The sequence below is a fragment of the Mobula birostris genome, chromosome 8 (assembly GCF_030028105.1).
Source record: "Mobula birostris isolate sMobBir1 chromosome 8, sMobBir1.hap1, whole genome shotgun sequence".
Classification (NCBI taxonomy): Eukaryota; Metazoa; Chordata; class Chondrichthyes; order Myliobatiformes; family Myliobatidae; genus Mobula; species Mobula birostris.
The window spans coordinates 66804940-66826892 of record NC_092377.1 but is presented as its reverse complement, the minus strand read 5'-3'; the positions used below and the strand labels follow the sequence as shown (position 1 = coordinate 66826892).

Sequence of the window (21953 nt, the reverse complement as noted above, 5' to 3'; positions counted from 1 at the left end):
AAAAAGATTGTCGAGTACAGCAGCCATGACATGTATAACTAATGAAAACTCTTCTCAGTGGGAGAGCGAAGAAACCATGGCTGCCCAATCAAAAATGATGTTCAAACTACAGCATGAATTCATGCACAACACTGAGCTCAATGTTTAAGATTTGATTAGTCAAGTTTGGTAAACATAACAATAGCAACTTGCAATTATTTTTACACCTTTAATGTAACAAAATATCCCAAGGCGTTTCACAGGAGTGCCAACAAATAGATTTTGGTGAGTCACACAAGGTAATATATGAGTAGGTGACTCTATCAAAGAGGTAGGTTTTAAAGATCATCTTAAAAGAGGAAAGAAAGGTAAAGCAGAAAATTCCAGAATCTATATTTCTGGGAGCTGGAAATAAAATGATTAATTTCAGAGATGATCAATTTGACAAACATGGATGAATGCAGGGTTCTTGGACGATTGCTGGTTTGGAGATGATAACAAGGCGCAAGCCCATGGTAGAATGAAATCACAGATGGAATTTTTGAAAAGGTTTGCTTAACAAAGAAAAAAAAAATGAATGGATGTCAAAAGCTGTGAGATGATCAGTTTATGCATTTTTAGTCAAGAGCAGCAGAGTACCTGAAGTTTCAAATATGGAGCAAGGAAGGCCAGAAGTGAACGCAATGGAATTATACAATCTAAAGATGACAAAAGCATGGTTTCTGCAACAGATAAGCAGGTAACGTTATGAAGGTAAAAACAGGTTGTAACAACATGAGAGTGCAGTATGACACTTCAGACAGATGTCATGGAAATGTTGTGACAGACACTAAAGACACTCGCTTTGTTCTCCCAAGTGGAAGGAAGCTTCTCGTTATCTAGTATGGGATGTCAGATAAGCTCTGGGGCTGTTTAAAGGGATGATGGTATTAATGAAGGTGATACTGAAACAGAGCTGTGTTTTCTCAACATTGGTTTGGAAACTGACAATGAACTAGGATGCTTTTGTTCAGGGGCTGCATGTAGATGAAAGGAGAAGAGGGCCAAGGACAGACCTCAGGAGACAGCATGGGCAACGGTGCAAGTGGAGAAGAAGAAGCCATTGTAATAAATGGAAATTACCCTTCCAATGTAAACGTAGTTACTTACACCTGGAAAACAGTATTACAGGATTGTGGCTACTGATGTCAAGGAATGCAGACATTTGAGAAACATGAGGAGGAATAAATTACACTTCTCACTGTTGCATAAAATGTCATTTGTAACTTTAAGAGCTGTATTGGTAAGACTGCAGAGATTCAACCAGAGATTTCAGCACAGGGATGACAGTGGATTTCAAGGGATGATGGTTGGTAGCTGACAAAACTGCTTACAACAGAGGTAAGTTCACTAGTCAGTATTTTAGTTAACAGTTTTGGAAAACCAGTTTGTAAGTCAGTGTCACAGATAAGCAAAGTTGGAGATGCCATTCAGGTGACAGAAAGAAACTAGAAGCAAAAATAGAATCCAAATATTAAAATTCTCCAGCAATTTTAACTCTGATATGCTGAATGACAGATGACCCACTGCTGGCAATGCTTTTCAACCAGCTGAATGATCAACGACATTTTGTCATGAACATTCTGTCAGATTCAACAAAGGTGAGGCTTCTCTAAATGTTAAACTTGATATAAGTAAATGCAAATTGAAAACTCCCATAAATAACATAACAGTACAACTGGTAAAATAAAATCGAATGATTGTGTCAAACGTTGTATTGTTGTTTCTGAGTTCAGAAGAATGACCCTTCTTTCAGGCCATCCATGACTGTTACATCGATATCATTGATTTAGAGTATCCTGCTGCTTCTGAGACCTCTGTTGCACCAAGGGCTGTCCACGTTTAGAACAATAACAGAAGAGAAATTGATGGACAATGCAACTAATTTTTCCTGCAGTATAATACATTTTTCCACCATAAAAATAAATTCTAAGCAGTACAGGTAGAACCTTCCAAAGTACTTGCATCCATTAAAAAATTATTCAAGAACAATCATCACAGCACTTAACAAGATTTAATGTACATTTATTCTTAACATGTGGAACATATAGTATAAAGATTTTATACTGAATAAATGATATTCATTAAGCCAGAGGAAAAGGAGGAATTTACATCAATGTTTTTAACTACATTATCTGAAATACAAATATGCTGATTCGCATCACTGAAAAATTTCTGAAATTGTGTTTCTTCATTTTTTTTTAAATTTCTGATCATTACCTGTACTTAACCTTTTCCACACCTTGATTACGAAGCAAAATGTGATCAGCTGCTCTCCTTGAAATAGAGCACAACTTTATACATACAGAAACTTGTACATCACCCTCATTGGAGATATGGCCAAAAATATATAATAAAAAAAATAATTAAAATCTACCACTTTGTTTAAACCTTACCACATCATGGAGAAAGGAAAACTGTAAACCTCATTCTAAAAGAAACAAAAAAAAAACAAACACAACAGAAATAGTTTGAGGGTATGTGCAATGTACAACTTCTATATACATTTACAGCCCTTTGGCTGTTGGAAAAAAATATCAAAACATAAACTAAGTGAACTAAGAGACTGCTGAGGACTGTCATACTGTGGAAGGTCAAGAAAGGTATGAATATGACAGTATCATGAGGAAGCAACTTGTGTTTATCATCACTTTCTCTCCCAGCCCCCCAACCCAGGTCAACAATTGTTTGCTGCTAGACTAATGCATTTTAATATTTTGTGTTTTACAGTTGACTATGCACACCTTTTTTTTGATCCCCTATACCTAGGTCACTAAGTTCTATTGCACAGCGCTTTCTGTGGTGTGTACATTTCAAAATTAATCTGTTTTTCCCCATTTTTTTTCCTTTTTTAACTGGTAAAGAATATTTAATTGTACAATGTTTGCCACATTTCAAAATTCACCTGTTTTGCTTCCAAAAATATCATACAAACATGAAAGAAACACCCAAAGGGAATCTAGGGATAGAGATGACCCCAACTGTACTAGACAGCAACTTTGGTTAAAAAAATGTTTTAAAAAGTACTTATACACATACAGCAAATATTTATTTCCATCTTATATTTGACCAATTTGACTACTTTTTAAAGCCCAATTTCTTTAGTAAACGGGGCATAGGAGCAAAGGTTACTTTTTTTTTGTTGGATAAATAATAGAAACAGCCAATCAAATGCAACTTCTTTGTCTCCACTCACACATGCTTGGCTTCCCACTTCTGTCATAACTGACCAATCATGAACAGTGTATCACAAATGACAGATGCAACCATAGAGTTCAGAACAGATGATATAGAAATATCTAGCAAGCGACCTTCGTGTAAAACAAATTCAGAGCGGTTCTCTTCTACTCTAGCCATGGCAAGTAAAGCCTTGGCTGCCCGGCACATCATGTGCACACTGGTAGGCTCAATCGGCGGAGGTTGCATGTGCATCAGGTTAGGCTGACTGTGCTGAAGTTGGGCCACAGTGAGGCCATCCTCAAGAAAGCTGATCAAGTTGCTGATGCTTCCTTTTTGCACAGCAATAGCTCTTGCAACCAACGTGTCTCCCTGGGCAAAGTTTGACAACAGAGCAACAGACATTTCTCGGCAGACTGAAATTCTCCGGTCCCCCACGTACCTAACCAAAGTAGCATATAGTTTCTCCTGACGGCTGAATGGGGGAGTTGCCAGGATGAGATCCACATTATTGTCCTGAATGCTGAGTTTACATAATGTTTCCAACACAAGTCGCTGTGGTGACAGGACTGAATTCAGTCCCACTGTTGGGAAAGGATCCTGGGCTTCTGCTGAAGGACATACCATCCAGTGTAGCAAGCCATCCAAAATTGGCAAACAAATGCTTTCTGGGTATATAGACAGGTCCAGCTGCCCAGAAATGTTGGCTAATGTAACTAAGGTGTTCTCCCGTAAAACCTCAAGGCAATCCCACCACCACTCGTCTTTGCTGCAGGCTACCCCTTCATCCTCTTCTTCCTCTTTCTCATATGTCCGTGGTGTTCGCTTTCTTTCTGGATGCTCATGATGAAGCAATATCAGCTTTCCCAAAATAAGTATTAGGCCCGAGTGTTTTGACATTTCAATATCATTCCCAGGCACAAAAGACAAGCTACGAACTATATTTGACACACAAATACAACGCTTTGCCAAAGAGTCCCGCCAGTCAGAGATTGTACACAATGGAGTCTCATCACGGCTGCAAGGCTCATCCTCCAATAACTTTATATTTCTGTGGTTTTTTGCCTGGTGGATGCCAAAGAGAAATTTACTGCTTTCTGTCTCAGAAGCTGAACCATTGGAATGGTCTTCTGGCAAGGCACCGGGCCGAGCTGACAACACATCATCTATCGTTGCTGTGATGCTCTTTTCTAGCTGCTCTTCTGTACTGATCGTTTTTTTGTTCTCATGCTCTTTTATCTTTTTCTCTTTAGTTGGTATACTTAAACATCCCGTCACCCTCTTGCGTGACAATATTTCCATTTTGCTCTCAAAATGGGTCTGAATGTGCTCTGTTGTGTCACCTCCACCAATTTTCCAATGGAGCAATCCACTGTCAAACTCCTGAACTCGACCAAGTTTATTTGTGCGATCTACAACAAAAAGGTCCTTCTTCTTTACAATCTTCAGTGGTAGCCTGTCAAATTTACTGGCTTGTTTTGGTTTTTCTTCACCAAGTTGCAAATCATCTGCTCCAAAGTTGACTTGACTGTTTTCACTTTCTGATTGATCATCATCTTGATCATCATCATCATCGTCATAGTCATCATCAATTTCTTCCCCCTCTTCTTCCTCTGTTATATCATCTTTAGTACAGTTACCATCATCTTTCTTAAATACACTGGGATCAAGCAGAGCCTTCTGACCAGGATCTCCAACCTCGTACTCTTTTAAAATTCCAAATATTTCTATCAAGCATCTTCTGAAATATTCTACTAGAAGTTCCAAGAAACCAGACAACTGCAACAAAAACAGAGATAAAAGGACTTATTTTTAGAACTTCAAGCACATTATTCTCCATTCACTTTAAATTTAACCGAACTTATTGAAGTGGCATTAGAACTCCAATCTGCAGAGAATCTGATCCAAAATGGAGCATTTTGATTGTTATTTATGTTGCTGGCACAAACTGGTCTAGGTATACCACCAAGCATTGTTTCAATTACAATGCGTATCTTCCTTCTATTTTTACCCCTCACCTTTTCCAACTGTAGCTACATAAATGTAATGCTGCATTTACAGTTATGTTTGTATGAATTTATTTATTTATTGAGACACCGTGCAGAACAGGCCCTTCTGGACCTTTGAGCCATGCCGCCCAACAATCCTCTGATTCAACCCAAGCCTAATACGGGACAATTTACAATAGCCAGTTAACCGACCAACCGGTACATCTTTGGACTGTGGAGGACACTGAAGCAGCCGCAGAAAGCCCGTGCAGTCATGGGGAGAAGGTAAACAAACTCCTTACAGGCTGCGGTGGGAACGGAACCCTGGCTGCAGGTACTGTAGAGCGTTGTGCTAACCACTAGCTACTGTGCCATCCCAATGCTTTTTAGCTAACCTACACAGACTTTCACAAATTAAGATAGAACTTCATATTCAATATTTTGAAAGCCACTCAAAAGAACACTAATTTTAATATAATGTCAGCAACAAGCTGTTCAAACATCAGCTCAGAATAAAGTACAGTTTGTTGACTTGGTGGGCATGGATGAGTTGGGCGAAAGGGCCTGATTCCATGTTGTTAAACATAACAGGCTAGTACTGGAATGGATCTATTTTGCAGCAAGTTCATTATAATTATTTAATTTATTTTCTTGTGACTAAGAGTGCTGACACTTACTCATTAAATTCTAGCATATTGCGCCAAAAGCAAGAGAATACAGTCATGTTCAACAAACTACTAAAGATCAGTCAATATCACAAAAATTGAAGATTTCAGGAAGACATACTGATGAGATGGAAGGACAACTATCAGATTTTATTCTATATTTAATTACAGAAAAATGTGATGATGCATCTTGGAATTTGAGGAAGCCATAATTAAATGATAATACAAAATAAATTTTGCAGCTTCTGAAAATCCAAAACAAAAAAACACCCAGAAACATCTTTAAATATTGAGCATCTCAAGTCACCATTTGGAGAAAAAAATTCACATATTAGGGTATTGATCTTTTATTATTATAGTTTTGATGAAGGGTCTGCAAAACCTGTTCAGTGATTCCAGGTAAATATATCCTTTTTGCTGTAATATCTTTCTTCTGTGTTTTTTCCTCTACATCTTATCCAGTGCTTCAATATCCTTGAGAGGGAAAAATAAAATCTGCAAAGCTATGCTCTTTAAACAGTTCTTACAGCTGAAAGACAGAGTGGGATGAACAGTAGATATAAACTGAAATCTCAAAATTCCTTTGAATGTTTATAATCAAATGTGCCAAGGACACCTTGTCATATTCAAGCAAATAACATGACTAGACCATTCTAAATTTAAAACTACTTATTTTCTGAATAAATCATTCACCATACTTTGATCTCAAAATCTATAGCTTAGTTGAACACAATTTGCCACTGTACAGTTTTTCACCATGTTTGCTGATCGGTTTGGTTGAAGAAGATCTTGAGGAATAGCAGTTGGGAAAAATGCTAGTTATGATTACGACTGATTATGAGGACACGTAGTCCCCTTTTATTGTCATTTAGTAATGCATGCATTAGTTAATCTAATTTCTCTGATTACTTGTGCAGAAAATGACTTTTAAATTATGATATCCACAGGAAAAGTTCAAAATGTACAAACTTGCGTAAAAAGATAAAGAATAGTTGGGAGAGAATCAATTCAGCAATCACCAAGCTTAGACTGAAACAGAACTCTCAGGAAAGAGGATCATAAAATTCTAAGACACAATGTCTGAATTTCAAGGTGGTTTATTTACCTGGGAGAGGTTGAATGTCGCTACAGTGCTATCATCATAAAGTAAGATGTTGATGGTATCCAGAGCCCAAGTGCTCTCAGCCAAAAGGCCAGACTTGAGTGACATCATAACCCGCCATGCCTCTGGGGCTCCTGAAAAATTAGGAATAGCAGTTCAAACAGGTATTAGTCAAACCTGAATTCCTCAGTTAGACCCATATGAATATTTGAAATTATACTGAATAAGCCTCAAGTAAAAAGCTCTGTCAGTTATGGTAACAGTGAAACTGCTGGATTATCCGACTGGGTTCAGTTAATCAATCTGCTCATTTGACTCTTGTCAACCACACTAATATAGTTGATGCTCAATTGTTCTCTCAAGTGACCTGCCAAGTTGGTCTGTGTAAGGGCAGTTGAAAAAAAGCTTCACAATCAAGGCAACAACACTGTGAATGAATAACAAGATAGTGGAATTCAGAAACATAGATAATTGTGAGAAGAGTAATGGAATAAAGAAATCCATAAATAGATTAGTGAAATCAGATAACAAGATGTACAAAGTGCTTAAGTGTGGGAAATAAGAAAGAGAGGCATTGGACTGGATTGAGTCTGAATCATCCCACACTGCCCGTTCTCCTGTGGGATGTCTGCGAGTGAATTTATCTTTTGTGCCTGTTCCAGTCCCACTGTACTTGTGGCCTCACTGCTATTCTGTAAGGAAAGTCCTTGAGCCATGACCAGGCTTTTAGCACAGTAAACTGAAGCCTTATCCCGATACATATTTTTATGTGCAAAACTGATGTAAAGTTAAAAAATTACTTTGTTTTAGTTTGTTCAATTGTGCTGTGAAATTTTAGTAAAATTTCTTGATCTTCTGTAACTTGATAATTAAACAGCTATGTAAACAGTTTTCAATGCCATTAACAACAGTTCTGTTAATCTAAAATGTTTGAAGCTGTAATGCTAGGTTAGTTTGCCAAATGGTATTCAAATCAGACTTTGAAATAACTCTGCACTTAGTTACTCTTAACCTTGTGTTAAATTTTTAATTTTCTTTTAAAGGCACACATAAATTTTTATTAGATTTTTTTCCAATTGGATTGAGTCATCAATTATACTCAAGGATGTCAGATTCTTTTGGCATCATGCCTATTCATTTTAGCAAGTATACTGTGTAATCTAAAACACAAGAAAATTGCTCCTTAAGATCAACAAAAGGAGGTGGGAATTAGAGATATCACAAGGACATGATAGATAGATGGGGCAGTCCATTCAGTCCTTTGTGCCTACTCTACAGTTCAGCAAGGTCATTGCTGATCTTTTACCTCAGTGTCACCTTAACACATTCTTCCATGCTCTTAATTTCTTAAAAGTCTATTGATTTTTGTCATGAATATATTGAGCTCTTGATCTGTTTTGAATATACTGCACAACTGAGCTTCCACACCTTCTTGGGTAGAAAATTACAAAGATTCACGACCCTCTGGGTGCAGAAATTACTTTTCATCTTTCTCATGAATGGCCAACCCTCAATCTTCAGACACCTCAACAAGGGTAAACATATGACCAATATTTAGTCTGCCAAGTTCTGCAGTAATTAAGTATCTTTCAATCAGATCTTTTCCCACTTACTTAATACTAAGGAGTATTGACACAGTCTGCTCAATTTTTCCCTCACACAACAATCTGACAAACCTTCACAGCTCTCCTCTTTTGCAAAGATATTCTTTGGGTTGGGAGACCAGATTTGTTTATAATATTTATGATCTGGTTACGCCAGAACCCCATATAATTGAAGCAAGACATCTCTACCCTGCTGATCGAATGCTGTAACAATGAAGGCTAACATGCTGTTTGTTAGCTATTTCCACTGCTTGAAGTAAGGACATGTTTACTTTCAGTGATTTATGGTACACTAAGTGCTTCTGAACACTAACTCCTTTTAATCTAAAATTACATTTAAAAAATTCTACTATTGCATTTTCTTTCTACCAAACAGGATATCACCACGTCTTTCCATGTTACCATGTAATTGCCTGTCCAGTCATCCTGCCTCTATCCCCAAAGTTTCCCTGCGTCTTCCTTGCAGCTCGTGCTGTATATCATCAGTAGGCTTTAGTATATTGCTATTGATTATCTCATCCAAATCACTGATATAGATTGTGAAGAATTCTGGCTCCTGAACTGAGTTATGCATCCACGACCTTGCAATTCTGAAAATGAGCCATTTATTCCGACTCTGCTTCCAGCCTGTTGAACCAATCCCCAACCCACACCAGAAAACTGTTCCTACCGTACACTTAATATTGTTATCATCTCAAAGTCCAAGTACACAACTGGCTCACTCTTTTTAGTTACAGACACAAATATTTCCAGCAGATTTGTCAAATGCAATTTCATTTTAATAAATCCATACTGAGCTTGCCCAATCCTTCTATTATTTTGTAGGTGTCCTAGAATATTATACATTCCTTAATTATAGATTCAAGTAATCTCCATATTACTCTAGGCTAATTGGTTTGTTCTCCCTCACTTTCCTGAAATGTTAGGGTTAACATTTCTACTTTCCACTCTGTGGGACACTTAAGAATCAATTTTGGAAGATGACAACCAGTGGTGCATCCACTATAGCCACAGTCACTTCCTTCAAAACCTTCAAGGCAGATCATTCGGTTCTGAGGACTTGCTACCTTTTGAGATTATTACATCATGAAGTTTGGAAGTGGGGATGCCCAGCAATAAGTAGAGAATGTTCAGTTCCATTTGCCCTTCTTCAAATACAGCAACACCCAGACAACATTCAGGTTTATATTTACAAATGGCATGCAACGCTGGAAAGTCATGATCAACACATGCATAGAAGCACCACCATCAAGCACCAGCATCATGAATGTGGCTGTTACTTTATTGTCAATGGGTCAATAAACTGGACCTACCTATTCAAAGCATTGGAAGGGCGAGCATTTTTAACACATGGACAGGAGTCTGTATCTCACCACCAATTTTTATTTTAAGGATAAAAAGACTGGTAATAAATGCTAGCATTGGTAATGACATAACAATGTAATTGAAGAAATATACGCAGATTGACTGTTGCTTGATTTTTGCAGATGGTAGCTGCAAGTTCATGTAGTTCATGCAGTTCAATATCTATTTAAAAAGACATTTATTAAATCCTTATTTTATCATTCTAAGCTCCTACATCCAAATACTATATGATGAACTGACTTGATACATGTAACAATAATTACACTCTTCAGCAAAAGGGAAATTGTAGCATCTCCATAAAGACTGCAAGATGTAATTACCCAAGTTTTCAGAGGTACTTATTGTAAAAAGGGATGGAAACATATATTTATATACTTCTACTTACAATCTTAGGATTTCTTCAAGCACTTTATATCTAATGAAATACTTCTACAGTTAAATGTCACAGATGAGAGATTTCACTCCATCAGCAAGGACACTCACTACGCTGGATATGCCCTCTGCTCATTACTACCATCAGGGATGAGGCACAGGAGCCTGAAGACATACATTCAACATTTTGGGAACAGTCTCATCCCCATTTCCATCAGATTTCTGAACAACCCATGTACACTAGCTCACTACTTTGGTCTCTTGTGATGCTATTTATTGCAACTTACAGTAATTTTTTTTAATGTATTATACAGTACTGCTATCACAAAATAACACGACATATGCCAATGATAATAAATCTGATTCTCATTATATTTTGTTTACAAGGTGCTGGCCTGGATTAGATACTCAGTTCTTTGGAATGAGGCGGAAATCTAAAACTTACGGACTTAAGACCCAAGTTTGCTCCAACCACAGAGATACACGGGGGAAAATACAAGCAAAACATGTGCACAGAATTAAGGTATTAACTATATTATTATAAAAAGAGATTTAATGCAAAGCCAAACAAGAGAAAATCTGCAGATGATGGAAATCCAAACACATACAAAATGCTGGAGGAACTCAGCAGGCCAGGCAGCATCCACGGGAAAGAGTACAGTCAACGTTTTGGGCTGAAACCCTTCTGCAGGACCGGAGAAAAAAAAACTGAGTAGGTTTAAAAGGTGGGAGGAGGGGAAAGGGAAACACAAAGGTGAAACCTGAAGGCGGGGTGATGAAATAAACAGCTGGGAAGTTGATTGGTGAAAGAGAAAGAAGACCATGGAATAAAGAAAAGGTGGAGGAGCACCAGGGGAGGTGCTGGGCGGGCAAGAAGATAAGGGGATAGGAAATGGTGAAGCAGAGGGGTAGTCAGGGCATTACCCAAGTTTAAGAAATCAATGTTCATGCCATCAGGCTGGACGCTACCCAAATGAAATAATAGGTGTTGTTCCTCCAACCTAAGTGAGGCCTCATCACAACAGTGGAAGAGGCCATGGAATGACATACTGGAATGGGAATGAGAAATGGAAATAAAATGGGTGGCTACTGGGAGTTTTCGCTTTCTCTGGTGGACAGAGCGTAGGTGCTCAGTGAAGCGGTCTCCCAATCTACATTGGGTCTCATTGATATACAGAAGGCCACACTGGAAGCACCGGACACAGTAGATAACCCAACAGACTCACAGATGATGTGTCGCCTCACCTGGTAGGACTGTTTCATAGTCATACTTTATTGATCCCAGGGGAAAATGGTTTTCATTACAGTTGCACCATAAATAATAAATAGTAATAGAACCATAAATAGTTAAATAGTAATATGTAAATTATGCCAGTAAATTATGGAATAAGTCCAGGACCAGCCTATTGGCTCAGGGTGTCTGACCCTCCAAGGGAGGAGTTGTAAAGTTTGATGGCCACAGGCAGGAATGACTTCCTATGACGCTCTGTGTTGCATCTCGGTGGAATGAGTCTCTGGCTGAATGTACTCCCGTGCCCACTCAGTACATTATGTTGTGGATGGGAGACATTGTCCAAGATGGCATGCAACTTGGACAGCATCCTCTTTTCAGGCACCACCGTGAGAGAGACCAGTTCCATCCCCACAACATCACTGGCCTTATGAATGAGTTTGTTGATTCTGTTGGTGTCTGCTACCCTCAGCCTGCTGCCCCAGCACACAACAGCAAACATGATAGCACTGGCCACCACGGACTCGTAGAACATCCTCAGCATCGTCCGGCAGATGTTAAAGGACCTCAGTCTCCTCAGGAAATATCGAGACGGCTCTGACCCTTCTTGTAGACAGCCTCAATGTTCTTTGACCAGTCCAGTTTATTGTCAATTCGTACCCTCAGGTATTTGTAATCCTCCACCATGTCCACACTGACCCCCTGGATGGAAACAGGAGTCACTGGTACCTTAGATGTCCTCAGGTCTACCACCAGCTCCTTAGTCTTTTTCGCATTAAGCTGCAGATAATTCTGCTCACACCATGTGACAAAGTTTCCTACCGTAGCCCTGCACTCAGCCTCATCTCCCTTGCTGATGCATCCAACTATGGGAGAGTCATCAGAAAACTTCTGAAGATGACAAGACTCTGTGCAGTAGTTGAAGTCCGAGGTGTAAATGGTGAAGAGAAAGGGAGACAAGACAGTCCCCTGTGGAGCCCCAGTGCTGCTGATCACTCTGTCGGACACACAGTGTTGCAAGCACACGTACTGTGGCCTGCCAGTCAGGGAATCAAGAATCCATGACACCAGGGAAGCATCCACCTGCATCGCTGTCAGCTTCTCCCCCAGCAGAGCAGGGCGGATGGTGTTGAACGCACTGGAGAAGTCAAAAAACATGACCCTCACAGTGCTCGCTGGCTTGTCCAGGTGGGCGTAGACACGGTTCAGCAGGTAGATGATGGCATCCTCAACTCCTAGTCGGGGCTGGTAGGCAAACTGGAGGGGATTTAAGTGTGGCCTGACCATAGGCCGGAGCAGCTCCAGAACAAGTCTCGCCAGGGTCTTCATGATGTGGGAGGTCAATGCCACCGGTCTGTAGTCATTGAGGCCGCTGGGGCGCGGTGTCTTCGGCACAGGGACGAGGCAGGACGTCTTCTACAGTACAGGAACCCTCCGGAGCCTCAGGCTCAGGTTGAACACATGGGAAAGTACTCCACATAGCTGAGGGGCACAGGCTTTGAGCACCTTGGTACTGACACCATCCGGTCCTGCAGCCTTGCTTGGGTTGAGATGTTTCAGTTGTCTTCTCACCTGTTCAGCTGTGAAGCCCACCGTGGTGGTTTCGTGTGGGGAAGGGGTATAGTCATGAGAGCAGGGTGGGGGACTGTGAGGAGGGGTAGGAGGGGAGTTAGGGCCCTAAAAGGTAGTGAGGGAGGAGGTGTAGGGCCAGGTGTAGCTCTGTTCAACTAAGTGCCAGGAGGGAGATCAGTGGGGATGGATGAATGGACAAGGGAGTCATGCAGGGAGTGATCCCTGTGGAAAGCAGAAAGTGGGGTGCGGGGGGGAGGAAGGAGGAAAAGATGTGCTTGGTGGAGATGACGAAAGTTTTGGAGAATTATGTTCTGGACGCGGAGGCTGGTGGGAGGTGAAGACAAGAGCAACCCTATTGCTGGTAACGTGGCGGGAGGATGGGGTAAGAGCAGACGCATGAAATGGAAGAATGCGGTTGAGGACAGCATTGATGGTGGAGGAAGGGAAGCCCTTTTCTTTGAAAAAGAAGGACATCTCTTTAAATCTGGAATGAAAAGCCTCAACCTGAGAGCTGAGAGCAGATGTGCTGGAGACGGAGGAATTGAGAGAAGGGGATGGCGTCTGGTGGCTGTGAGAGTCTGTGGGCTTACAATAGACATCAGTGGATATGCTGTCTCCAGAGACAGACAGTGAGATCGAGAAAGGGGAGGGAGGTGTTGGAAATGGACCAGGTAAATTTAAGGACAGGGTGGAAGTTGGAGGCAAAGTGGATGAAGTCGATGAGTTTGGCATGGGTGCAGGAAGCAACACCAGTGCAGTCGTTGATGTAGCATAGGAAAAGTGCAGGACAGTCACCAGTGTAGGCTTGGAACGTAGACTGTTCTGTGTAGCTAACAAACAGGCAGGCATAGCTGGGACCCATGGCTACAGCTTTTGTTTGAAGGAAGTGGGAGGAGCCAAAGGAGAAATTATTTAGACTGAGGTCAAGTTCCGCTAGGCAGAGGAGAGTGGTGGTGGAGTCTGGTGTCAAGAAAAAAAATGGAGAGCTTTAAGGCCTTCCCGGTGGGGGATGGAGGTGTAGAGGGACTGAACATCCATAGTAAAAGAAAGTAGATGGGGGCCAGTAACCAGAATCATTGAAAAGATCCAGAGCATGTTAGGTGTCAGGAAAGGACTGAACTAGAAGGGATAAAGCAGAGTTGAGGTATGCCGATATGATTTCAGTGGGGCAGGAACAAGCTGAAACAATGGGTGTACCTGGACAAGCAGGTTTGTGGATCTTGGGTAAGAGGTAGAAACGGGAGGTGCGGGGTGCGGGAACTATGAGGTTGGTGGCGGTGGATGGGTGATCCCCAGAGTCAACAAGATTGGTGATGGTGTGGGAGACAATGGTCTAGTGTTCCTCAGTGGGGTTCTATTCCAGGGCCAGGTAAGAGGAAGTGTCTGAGAGTTGGCGCTGGACCTCAGCAAAGTACAGGTCAGTCCGTCAGACTTCTACAGCACTCACTTTATCTGCGGGTTTGATGATGAGGTTAGGATTGGTGCGGGTGGATAGATGGATAACTGAACGTTTGGAAGGATTGAGGTTGGAATTGGAGAGAGGAGTGTTGAAGTCCAGATGGTTGATGTCCCATTGTCAGTTGGCAATGAAAAGATCCAGAGCAGGCAGAAGACCAGGGCAGGGTGTCCAGGAAGAGGAGGAGGGTTGAAGAATGGAGAAGGGGTCATCGGTGTGGGGTGGTGAGTTCTTGCCAAAGAAATAGGCTCAGAGATGGAGCCTATTAAAGCAAAGACAGAAGTCTTTTGTTGTAGTATTTTTAGGGTAATAGTTAAAGGCATTGTTCAAGACAACATTTAAAATTACAATATTTAAAAGACATCTGGACAGGTTCATGAATAAGAATGATTTAGATTTGGAGCATCTGGGCCAAACGCAGGCAAATGGGGCTAGCTCAGGAAGGCAACTTGATAGCATTCAATGAGTTGGGCTGAAGGGCCTTTATCTGTTCTGTATGACCATGTGATTTGTAGTGTCAACAAAGACAGACAACCTCACTTTAATGTTCTAATCTGAAACACTAGGATGCAAAGTACAGAGACAAATTAGAACAAAACCCAGCTTGGTGGCAGGAAGCATAGTGGACAACTGGAAGGCAGTTACCAGCCTGGATTCCATAGAGCTCTGTACTCAGTCCCACTTTTCATACAGATTCATGATTCAGACTGCTCTAAAGGAGCATGAAGAAGCTATTTGCAGATGAAACAAGCATTGACTATATGCTGCTGACAATAAAGGAGGAGGATTTATTCTGCAGGAAGAGACTGACATCTAGACAGTTGGCCAAGAAGCTGACAAATCCAGAGTGGCCGAGTAGGTTGAACTGCTACCTCACAGTTCCAGTGGCTCAGGTTTGATCCTGACCTCCAATCTCTTCCGTGCAGAATTTGCATGTTCGCCATGGCCATGTGGGAATCCCTCCCCTCTCCCAGTGCTGCCGAAGATCAGCTGGTAGGTAAATTTATTGGCTACTGTAAATTACCCCTCATGATTTAAAGAGAACAGACAGATAGTTAACGGGAATGAGGTCAAACAGGTTACAGGAAACTAAGTGGGAATCGATGGGATTCCTCTCAGAACCAGTAGAGCATTGATGGGCCAAATGGTCTCCTTCTATGTCACAATACCAGTTCCTCATCACCATCACCACCCTCCTGGTGAAACTGGTCCTCACCCTCAGAAATTTCTCTTTTGGTTCCTCCCACTTTGTCTCAAGGTGCAGCCATGGGCATCAGCATGGACCCTGGCTATGCCTGTGTTTGTGTTTGTGTTTGTGTTTGTGTGGGCTACGTTGAACAGTCCATGTTCCAAGCTTTCTTTGGTAATGGTCCTCAGCTATTTCTTTGCTTCTCCACCCTGCCCTTAAATTCACTTTGTCCATTTCTGACTCCTCTCTCCCCTTTCTCAATCTCTTTGTCTCCATTTCTGGGGACTAAGTGTTTACCGATATTTTTTATAAACCTACTGATTCCCATGGCTATCTTGACTATACCCCATCTCATCCTATCTCCTGCAAAAATGCCATTCCCTTTTCTCAGTTCCTTCATCTCCACTGCATTCGTTCCCAGGATGAGGCTTTCCTTTATAGGACATAAGAGATGTCCTCCTTTTTCAAAGAAGGGGGTTTCCCTTCCTTCACCACTGATGCTGCGCTCACCCACTTCTCCTCCATTCCCCTGACATCTGCGCTCACCTCATCCTCCTGCTGCCTTAACAGGGATGGAGTTCCTCTTGTCCTCAGCTACCACCCTATAAGCCTCCACATTCAACACATCATTCTCTGAAACTTCCACCAACTTCAACAAGACTCCACCACTAAACACACCTTTATTCCCCCTCCCCCAATTTCCTCTTTCTGCAGGCATTGTTTCCTCCATGATTCCCTTGTCTATTTGTCCCACCCCACTAATCTCCCTCCAGGCTCTTATTCCTTCAAGTGGCAGATATGTTACACCTGCACATTTACCTCCTCCCTCACCTCCATTCAGGGCCCCCAACAGTCTTTCTAGGTGAGGCAACACTTCAACTGAAAATTTGTTGGGGTTACCTGCTGTATCCAGCAGCCTCCTCTACACTGGTGAGACCCAACGGAGATTGGTGGAATGCTTTGTTGAACTCTTTGCTTCATTTGCAAAAAAGCAGGATTTCCCAGTGGCCAACTATTTCAATTTCAATCCCCATTCCCATGTTGGTCCATGGCCTCCCCTTCTGGCAAGATGAGGCTACTCTTAGGTGGGGGGGGCAACACCTTATATTCCCTCTAGGTAGCCTCCAACCTGATGGCATAAACATAGATTGCTACAACTTCCAATATTTTTTTCTCCTCCCCCTTCCCTCTTCTTCATTTTGCCCCCCTTACCTCTTCTCCTCACCTATCTATCACCTCCCCCCAGTGCCATACCTTCTTCCCTTTCTCCCATGATCCACTCTCTTCTCCAGTCAGATTCCTATTCTTTCAGCCATTTACCTTTTCCACCAATCATCTCCCAGCTTCTTACTTCATTCCCCCCTCCCCAACCCACCTAGCTTAACCTATCACCTTCGAGCTTGTACTCCTTCCCCTCCTCCCATTTTCTTACTCTGACATCTTCCCCCTTCCTTTCCAGTCCTCATGAAGGGTCTTGGCCTGAAATGCCAACTGTTTATTCACTTCCATAGATGCTACCTGACCTGCTGAGTTCCACCAGCTTTTTGTATGTGTTGCTCTGGATTTCCAGCAACCGCGGAGTCTTTTGTGCTTAAAAATGCTTTCCTTTCTTAGCCTGGACATGGAATACTAGAGCATGGAAATGGTGTCAAACTATTTTCAATCACAGTTAGTCAGACAACAGATTGAATATTCCACTCAGTTCTGCTCACCAAATCTTAGGAAAAATATGCACAAGAAAAGAGATTTACAAGGATGTTGCCATTACTGCAAAATTTTAATCATGACAAAATATGGAATAGGTTGGAATTCTCCTTGAAGCAGAGAGACATAATTACTGGAAGTTCAAATTGATTCATTACAAAACAATTACTTTGCTTTGTACAGGGGTTAAAACAAAGAGGCAAAGATTTAAGGTACAGAGCAAAATACTGAAAATGCTGGAGGATTTCAGCAGGTTAGGCAGCATCTATGGAGGGGAATAAACAGACAAAAGTTTGGACTGAGATCCTTGATTTAAAGTAATCTGTTGGTGGATTAGATGGGAGATGAAGTAAACTCACATATTCTGAAACTCCCTGACTGTAAGAATGACAGGGACTGAAATGCAGATTATTTAATAGGTACTTGGAGATGTAATTAGAGCTGTGATTGATGGATTACAAATCTAATCCTGGATAGCGGGACTAAGCTCGGTCATACTTTTTCAACCAGTCACCACATTATGGGCCTCATAAAATTTCTATGATTCTACCACAAAAAAAAACCCAAAATCATAGAACAGAAAACTACAGCAATCTGACAGAAAGGTGTTACATTCAGGTTGAACTAAAATTACATCACTCTTTAGGTCTTTAAGATTTTTTCAATTTACAGTGCAAGTTTTTTGGCCTCTGACAACCCAGGTGCATCAAACCCTCTTTCTCAGGGCTGTTCTCAATATTGTGGCCAACTTTCCTACAGATGAAAGCAATTTGAGGAGACTGATATGAAGTGGTTTACCATTTACTATCTGGTTCATGAATAACATGTTGAAAGATATAATTGCACCATTCAAGTGCCAAAGTTAAGTTATATTTGCATTTGTTTGATACCTTTGTTGCTGGAGGGGAGAGAGGCAAGGTGAAAAAAATGAAAACGTTCAAGTAATTAGCTGTTGACAGGCATACCCTTTATCCTCACCATTTAGAAAGTATTTCTAAAACATGTATTTTGCATGAAATGATGTCAATCAATATTACAACACAAGAAACACGAGGTGAGAACCCCTTTAGCATTACCTGATTTTTAAAAAATATTAAATTTAAGGGATCTGGTGCTGAAATATTTGAACAACCCCTAATCTTTTTTAAAAAAAAGTTTACATATTTTCTCACTTGTAAAGTATCCAAGACTTCCAATTTAACAGCTGTTAAGTTGTTATCAGTGCTACTATAATCATTTCATGAACCCAAACTTAATTCAAATGTAAAAGTTTTTACCAGTGTCTTTTGAGGTAAGTTTTCGTCTTGCTTTTAAGACTGGTTGCGATGCTTCCACTGAACCAGGAGGAAACGTAATTTCCCGCCTCACAGGGGGAGGCTGCTGTTGTGGAACAGCAACTTGAGAGGCTGGAACTGGAGGACCAACTTTCTGCATCTTCATGGATGACATGTACGGAGATTTATTGGGGGACATTCTGTTTTCTAGAGACCGTTGAAATGGAGCTGGACTGGGAGCTCTGGAAATGTGGTTTGGCATTGAAGGAGGAGTCTGGTAGGAGGACTGAGAAGGTCGCGTGATAGGAGCCATAGAGGCTGATTGCATGTACGAAGGCTGACGTTGATTCATGTGGGAGGGCCATTGGCCTTCATGATTTATTCTCTGATCAGGTAACATCATTTCTTCAGTGCGATTCATCCCTGCATATGGCGATGCCTGCGGAGGTGCTCCAGGGCCTTGCCGGTTTGGATACTGATAAGGCATATCATTTCGTGACTGCCACATCCCCTGTTGTGGCCCTTCAGTAGAGGACACTTGCATTGGTCCTCCCATCATTTGTGGTGGCATTCCATGCTGTTGCATTGGACCTGGACCCTGCATCCTGTCTCTGTTATATGTCAATGGGTACTGACTTTGCATGGATCTCCTGTCTGGTCCAGTATAAGCATTTCCATATTGATTGTACATTTCCTGTTGCTGGCTGCCATACTGCACATTGTACATATCACTCTCATGGCGCTTTGGTGGGGGACCATACATGCCCTCCATGGGCCGTTTATAATTCTGCACAATAAAACAAAAATAAACATGAATACTTGTGTGAATAATAATACAATGTACTCTTTATAAATGACACAGTAACAAAATCATTAAGGAAGTCGAAGCCCAATGCCTGGAGACTGGAAGCATGGAGGCCTGGGGTTGGATGACTGTCCATTCATTGGTTTGAGCGTGTGTGTGTGCACGTGTGAGGGAGGATAGGGCTTGTTTTGCAGTTGTTGTTTTGTTACATGTGTTCTGTGTTGCTCTGCTGAGCATTATGGGCATGCTATGTCAGTGCTGGAATGTGTCTACACCTGTGGGCTGTGCCCAGCACATCCTTGGGTGGGTTCCTTGTTAATGCAAATGATGCATTTCTCTGTATGTTTCAATGTACGTGAGATAAATAAATGAATCTAAATCTAAAAACAGAAAATGCTGCAAAAACCAAGACATTCAGCAATTGCGGACACAAAATCAAGTCAACATTCAGTGCTGTGTACCTTTTATATGAGTTAACCAGGTTTAAAATACACAGAGAGGACACGGGATTGTGGTGTAGAAAACATGATGAACAGAGTAGAAAGAAGTTGAAATTAAGTGACAGAAAGAGTGGAAGATAAGAAAGGTTGGTAATGGAATAATTGAACAGAGCACATGCAAAAATGCAAAGAATAAATTCAGGGGATCATTATTAATTTTATTGTTCATTGATCATTATATTTTTAAACTTTATCCACTGCCAACTAGAACAAGGATCTAAATTATGATCAAGCTACGTACAAAAACATGGTTATTTTAGCATAACTCACGGAATTAGTAATTGCGCATCCTAGAAAGAAAGAAGAATTTTTTGCAGGTATTGATGCAAGCAAATTACACTAATTAAAACTTTGCCAAGTTTGAATTTGCTTATTTTCATGCCATTAATGTATCTGAATTTCATGAACAGTTTGATTTTGAACACCCCACTCCCCAACTGCATGAAAAAATAGATAAACATGGCATACACTAAAAAGATAACTTTTGCAAGTTAATCTTAATGACCATATGTCTTCCAAATTAATGTTTAAATGCATGAGTCTGATGACATGACTGATGAAAATTTACCTGGAGAATGAATTCACGGAATGTGGACTAATTTCAAATCCAGTACAACTCAACATGAGGAAAACGTGGGCCTGCTGATTTCAATGATCAAATCTGATGAATCATTTCAGCAGTCTTATAATGGAAGTCAGTAGCCGCATTAAAATGTTGTGGAATTTGGAATTTCTGAAAATACCGATACTAAATCAAAATTTATCCTTCTATCTGAAATCAATATTCGAAGCGAATACGGGAAAGGGCAAGTTGGGTCACAAATCTTAGTAAAAACTGGAGGTGCCTGAAAGGACTAAATGACTTCTCTCTGTTCCCATATTCATAAATACAACTGACTTACTGTATGCAAGAAAACTGGCATCTTATAGACAATGTGTTTTTGACATCTTTAAGGAGAAACTTTGTTATCCAACAACAAATCTTGATTTAGCCTGAACTACTTATGTCAAGTAACATTCTTTTCCTAGGGTGTATGTAAACAGAGGTAACACTGCATGCTGATGACCTTTCATCAAAAATGGACATCAGAAAAATCAAACAATTGTATAGTATTAAAATAGAAGGTTATTTGTACTATTCTTGTTATGTTCATCAGTGGTAACTCTAACAGATGGTTCTACCTGCTGCTGAGGATACATTCCAGTCTGATGGCCTCCATATGGTGTTTGTCCAGAAGGGGGTCCTTGGCCTGGGTATTGTTGCCCATAAAGATCGTGCCTGCAGAAAAATGTTTGCACGGTTGTGTATTGTCAAAGATGCAAACCAAAAGTTTGACTGCCATATTATTAGTTCATAAATTTGCACTTAATTACACTCAGTTCCATCTGGATTTTAATTATGCCAACATAGACATTTTAAAAAACATTACAGCCACTTTGGTAATGCAAATGTCAGTACTTTGAAATGTCAAGCTAAATTACCAACAAGGTAGCAGACAAAATAAGAAATGATAAATTTCAAAGGTCTGGTAATGTGATTCTAACTGCTGATATGATACAAAGATCCTTATTTCCAAATTCTTTCATGGGATGTAGGCATCACTGACAAGGCCAGTATTTACTTCCTACACCTAAAGGACAAGCAGAAATGGTGGTTTACCTGAACCCATCAGAAACAGGGAGTTTCAGAAGTTTGACCCACAACAATAAAAAATCCACAATATTATTCCAAGTTAGGATAGTGTGTTATCTCTACCAGTGTTTGGTTGCCATGTTCCCAAGAGGAATGCAGTTTTGTTCGTATGACTATTAAGCTACAACAATTTTATCCTTGGTATCTAGATTTATATATAATGGTATATTATAAGCATCATCCAGAATGCCAGATTAAGGAAAGTGGTAGACTAGTGGTCTCAATTAGCAACATAACA

At 40.7% G+C, this 21953-nt stretch overlaps 1 protein-coding gene across 10 annotated transcripts in view; it reads right to left on the bottom strand.

Annotated features, from left to right (window-relative positions):
- Positions 1–231: 231 nt before the first annotated feature.
- The window catches only part of arid1b (AT-rich interactive domain 1B), a 416405-nt gene continuing 394683 nt past the window's right edge, over positions 232–21953 (bottom strand). For all 10 annotated transcript variants that reach the window (XM_072265352.1, XM_072265356.1, XM_072265355.1 and 7 more), the window contains 4 exons: positions 21205–21301; positions 18721–19504; positions 6954–7084; positions 232–4974 (listed from right to left, as the gene is read on the bottom strand). In XM_072265352.1, the coding sequence (XP_072121453.1) occupies positions 3238–4974; positions 6954–7084; positions 18721–19504; positions 21205–21301 (2749 nt within the window). In that variant the 3' untranslated portion in view covers positions 232–3237. The remainder of the gene's footprint in view (positions 4975–6953; positions 7085–18720; positions 19505–21204; positions 21302–21953) is intronic.